Here is a 5809-nt window from a genome sequence, read left to right as displayed (position 1 = left end):
TTTGATAAAATATATAATAGAAATCTATATAATTGATTCTAGCATCACAAATTATAAATAATATTAAGAATTGTAATGGTTTTTATTACTTCTCTTTAAAATTAGTAAATTTTTTTATTTTACTAATTTTTTTACATTATTTCTTTATAATATTTTGTGATTATTTTCTTAAAGCTATTTTTGGTCTTATGCTTTTATATTTTGTTTATTTACATAATAAGATTGTGATTTACATTGTCACAATTATTTTTAAATATTTATTAATAAAATAATTTTTAAATATTTATACAATAAATTTATACATTTTGTATTGTATTATTTACTCATTATACTCATTGCAATAATGATACTCAACGAAGAAATGTTTTAAACATAATGATTTTTTGCACCATGAACATTTTGCTATAGCTACATTATTGCAACCTTCGATATCACATGTTGTTGAAGTATCATCCAAACTAAATTCTACTGGATTTTCAAATTCCTGTGGTCTTTCGTTTGTATAACCACTTTTAAACCACGAATATTTAAATAAGTTATGATATCGCGGGGATGACAATTGATTATGTATCAGAGATTGCAATTTTATTATATTATTTCGTTCATGCAAATTTATATCACATTCCAATAATAAAACTATATCTGAAAATCTTTTAGCAAAATTTTTCCATATTCTAAATCCGTAAACATCTAATGGTTGTATTTTTCCTGTAGTACCTTTCGGTATAATCATAGTAGTAATATGTTTATCTAGAGGTGTTAAATCCGAAATGATATTGGGACAATGTCCGGTCCATGAATCGATAAGAAGAACGCTATTAAAACCAATGTTTGGAAAATAAGCTTCTTCTAACCACATTTTAAAATGATCTGTAACAAATATAAATTAATTTGATAACTTTCTTATGATTGTTATTAGATTATTAAATTAAATATAAAATTTCATAAAGATGATAATTGATTATGTATCAGAGATTAATTTTATTATGTAATTTTATGTAATTGTTTATCCAAATTTATATATTTTTTTAATTATCAATATTTAAAAATCTAAAACCTTATAAAAGGAAATTTATATTACCTGATGTCATTTTACCAGATTTCGATGCTTTTACAATAACATTTGTTGGTTTAAATAAAGTTTCTTGTACTCTTGGTCCAAATTCGCCGTTAGCTTCTTTCAAAACAATAAATAAAGGTGACAGCAAATTACCATTACATGATATTATTGGTTGTATCGTGTATGAATGGGTTGTTGATGACACAGATTGTACGATACGCTCTACTTTTTTTATTCCTTTAGGAGACAATGATCTTCCAGAATGCATTTCTAATTGAAAACCACTTTGATCAGAATTATAAACATTTTCTGCTCCAAACTGTTCAATAAGTGGTTTCACTGTTTTTAAAAAATTATTTGCTGAGTTTTGTAAATCAATAGAATCTTCCACTGTTCTTTTAGTTACAAACTTCGTAACTTTTCTTGAAACAATTCGGTGGGATTTCTTGAATCTTGATATCCAGCTGTGAGATGCTTTAAATATTGGAATTACATTTCCTATTTCTTCTTGAGCTTGTAAAGCCCATCTTTTTAAATCGATATCATGAACCATAAATCCTGATTCAATAGCTGCAGTAAATTTATCATGTGTAAATTTGGAGATATAAGATAATTTTTCCAAACGATTTCCAGTTGATTCTAGTTGTTCTTCCCATCGTCTTAACTGACGTTCAGATGACACTCTTTTAAATTTACTTTGTACTGATTTTAGAGAACGATGCCTTTTTCTGTGGTTAATTTCTTTATTATCATCCAAATTCCGCCAATATTCAACAGCTCGTCTTTTATAAGTACTGTCAAAATTTACCTCACTGTTTGAACATTGTAGATGAGAATTTATATTATCTTCACTCCATGCTTCTTCGTCATCTTCAATTATTTCGAAACTGTGTAATTTATAAGGTTCTTGATAATCGAGATAGGTTTCTTCCATCACTTCCAATCCATTATAGTGAAAAATGCTATCTAGCAATAATTTTTGTATGTTTTCTTTTAATTGTATTTCTGCTTCAGTTACTGGCGTTTCTGTTAGATATATTGAACTTATAGATGCCAATAAAAGTCTAACAACATTAAGCAGATTGAGAATCATTTGTAAAGATGTTAAACTTTGCTTTGTATTATAATTTAAAATCAATTTAACAAATTGCACACATATGATTATTACAAAACGATTGCACTGATTGAACGTAAGACTGCTACATGACTATATTTATACTGTCAATTTATACTTATCTTGAGTGTACACGTAAGCCTAATAAGAGATAAAGATTAATTATATTTGATAAAAACATTTTAATTGAAATATGTAATTCATCACGTTCTTGATATGAGGGATACGTGACTTTTAGTTTATTATATATATAGCAATCATTTTTGTACGTTTTCTTTTATATATATATTAAACTAAAAGTCACGTATCCCTCATATCAATAACGTGATGAATTACATGTTTTCAATTTATATGTTTTCATCAAATATAATTAATCTTTATCTCTTATTAGACTTACATGTATATTCAAGATAAGTATAAATCACATGTTTTCAATTAAAATGTGTGTGCAATTTGTTAAATTGTTTTTAAATTATAATACAAAGCGCATATGAGCAAGGATAGCTTATATACGGAAATCTTTATAATTAATTCTCAAAAATGATATTTCGTAACATAACTTTAATATACATGGTTGAATTTAGAAAAAAAAATACTTTAATATAGCAAAAAAATTTTTTTTAATTAAAAAAAAATGGTGGGGGGTGTTTTGTTAAACAAAAAAATTTTAAAAAAATTTTTTTTTCTTTACAAATTTAAAGTACTTTTGAAACCGTACAACTTTTATTTAAAAATTTTTTTTCTATCTTTTATACTTCCGATGATATTCGCTCCGAAAGAAAAAAATTGTTTTTTTTCAAAGGGGTGTTTCACCCTCTAAACATGAAACTCTGCTCATAAAAAAAAATACGTGTCTCTTAGATTTGTGTGTTTAACAACATATTTCAAGGAAAATCAAATTGGCGTCGGACACTTGTGATACTTCCCTTGTTAGTACATATTACTTAGGTTGATATATATTACTGAAGTTGAATTTGACACACTTAGTATATAATACTTAGGTTGAACCATCCAAAAGTATATACCACTTAGGTTGAATTTGATTAAAAGTTTTATCTTGAATTTGTAATTTTTTCCTTATATTACTTAGGTTGAACCATCCAATAATTTTTTTGTTTAAAGGAAAAATCAAACACTTGACGCCTTTTTTTACCTTTTTTAAAAAGGTAATTTTGTTGGGTAAAATATAACTTGAGATAATTGTGCATTTTCACTGTCAAAAGTTTAAATTCATAAGTGAAAAGAATTGCAAATACGTAAAAAATACCTTTGTAAAAGTAAAAATAAGACTCCAACTATCGTTCAAGTTTCTTACAGATTTACTTCTATAGATTTACTATGCGTTAGGCATAGATATTTAAGTATTTCAAATTTCATGCACTTTTGTCTAAGAGTGTATGTCCGATACACCCTTAAGCGTGCGCAAGAGAAAACGCTTACATTTGTAACAGGTAGTCGGTATCATGATGTTATATCATTCTCAAACGCGCGACGTTATTTACTACAAACTAGAGACAAAGAAGACAAGCGAGAAAATGACAATGTATTAAACAGATAGTGAGACAAAAAGTGACTGTATGTAAGCAAATATATACAAAATGTGAGCAACCGGAAAGTTTTGAAGGCTTGATTAACGGAAAGCGGATAATTTATGGTTAGTGATGCAGCTTAAAAGGGGGACAAAATCAACGTATCACCGCTCAACGACCAGCGACAGAACGCATACACAAAACCGACACGTCCGCAGTCAGCGAAAAAAGCGGAGGGCACGAGACAAGCCGCACTACACTGAAAACACCGACGCGCGACGCCGCTCGCACCGAGAAAACGTAAAAGACACCGGTAATATTGAAAAAACAAGAAATATTGAAAACCAAAAACAGGAGAGCTGACAAAGCACAGATAATTGCACTGATTTGCAGCAAAAACGTCACTGTCAAAGCACTGTCAAAGGCACGAGATCGTACGAGAGCAACACGCGACGATGCTCACACGCCGAGAGGTCGCGCGCGAGTCCCGATCACACAAATGTGTATGTATATCTATATATAGTTATCTACACGCGGATATTGTATAATTATTTACGAAATGAGCGTAGAGAGAAAGAATGAGAAAGAGAAAAGAGAGAAACAAAAACGAATTCGTTATCGTTATTCAGGATAATGAAAATGCAAATTAAAAAATAATGCATTACTTATTAATTTTTTAATAAGTAATTATTTCTTTACTCATTAATTATTAAAACAGTAATCGGAAATGGAAAAAATCGCATTAATTATTTCAAAAGTAATGCGTAATGAAAAAAATCGCATTACTTATTTCAAAATCATAACGTAATTACTAATTGAATTATTCTTGTTATATACTGATTTTAATATGACGGCGATTGATATAGAGGGAGAAGAAAAGATGGGTACACCACTTACAAAAAGAAATAGGTTGTTGAATCCGCAGATAATAATACGCACGCGGGGTGTTCGACTTATATCGCAAGAAGTAGATCGCGAGAGATTATTAGCACAAGGGCTATCGGAGCGAAGACGCTTACGAGCAGCACGACGGCTTACTAGAGTGAAAAAATGCTAATTTCCGCGGCTCTCGCGCTCTTTATATACTCCAAAACTAGGGGGTCCTAGGAGTACGCGGGCATGGGGAAGCTCGAATTCTCGGAATTTTCCGCGACAAATAACTTTTATTTCCAAAATTCCATAATTTCCAATTTTTATTCCGATTGTTGTAATTTTTGGTCAAGAGGTAGCCAAGGGGGTCAGCGTTCAGACGCTTTTTACGCCTCCCTCCTATCACCTCTGTAAGCGGAGTAATTAATTTGCATACTTTCGTAATTGCTCTGTTGCAGTCTCTCTCGCACTTCTCAGTCGGAGCAATGCTTAGGCTGTCTTAGGCTGTCGCTATCTCACTCAGGTAACACGCGCTTCGCGGCTGAACCAATGCTTCAGCAGCGCGAGGGTGCCACGCGCGAACCGCGTGGCTGAACAATATTCGAATTATTCCAAGTCATTAATAATATTGAGAGAGCAAGAGCTTGATTGCTATGAATTATAATAATTAGCGAGAGAGCGTGAGGGGCGGTGAACCCTAACGACTTTAATAAAAAAAAGGCAAAAGACTATTATTTAATTTATATATTATTTAAGAAGAGCGGTTATTAATTGTACGCGATGTGATCCGGTGAATTAGAGCTCCCCCCCCCCCCAAAAGGGTATTAATTTGTATCCGCAATAATTTAACGAAAGGGAAAATATGCGTATGAACAGTATCCCGTGCGCGTGAGTTCGTCGGGAGGGGAGCTGGGTGAGACGGGTGCTGCGACGGAGCACGCGAGAGCACGGTGCGAGAGAGTGAGACGGAAAAGAGGCAGAAAATGTTTCGTCAAACGTAACATTATTTTATTGTTATTTAACAAAAAAAAATTTATAAATTTTAATAAAGAAGATCTTAAAGAACTTTAATAAATAATTAATTTTAATTAAATTTAACGAATCTTATGAATCTTTGTGAAAAAGGGTCAATTGAGAGAGATTTTCAGTAAAATATTTTAGTAACATATTTCCATCAGGGTATATATGTACATACATATATGCAATGTGTTTACTGTAATATAGAAAATTAATTCT

At 30.8% G+C, this 5809-nt stretch overlaps 1 protein-coding gene across 1 annotated transcript; it reads right to left on the bottom strand.

Annotated features, from left to right (window-relative positions):
- Positions 1 to 255: 255 nt before the first annotated feature.
- LOC118644543 lies at positions 256 to 2736 on the bottom strand. The gene is made up of 2 exons (XM_036283247.1): positions 1082 to 2736; positions 256 to 870 (listed from the first exon to the last, which is right to left on the bottom strand). Exons 1-2 carry the CDS (start codon positions 2151 to 2153, stop codon positions 320 to 322), a joined length of 1623 nt encoding a protein of 540 aa, XP_036139140.1. The 5' UTR covers positions 2154 to 2736; the 3' UTR covers positions 256 to 319.
- Between the last annotated feature and the right edge of the window lie 3073 nt (positions 2737 to 5809).

The sequence above is a fragment of the Monomorium pharaonis genome, chromosome 2 (genome assembly GCF_013373865.1).
Source record: "Monomorium pharaonis isolate MP-MQ-018 chromosome 2, ASM1337386v2, whole genome shotgun sequence".
In the NCBI taxonomy this organism is placed as follows: domain Eukaryota; kingdom Metazoa; phylum Arthropoda; class Insecta; order Hymenoptera; family Formicidae; genus Monomorium; species Monomorium pharaonis.
This window is presented reverse-complemented; position numbering and strand designations above follow the sequence as displayed.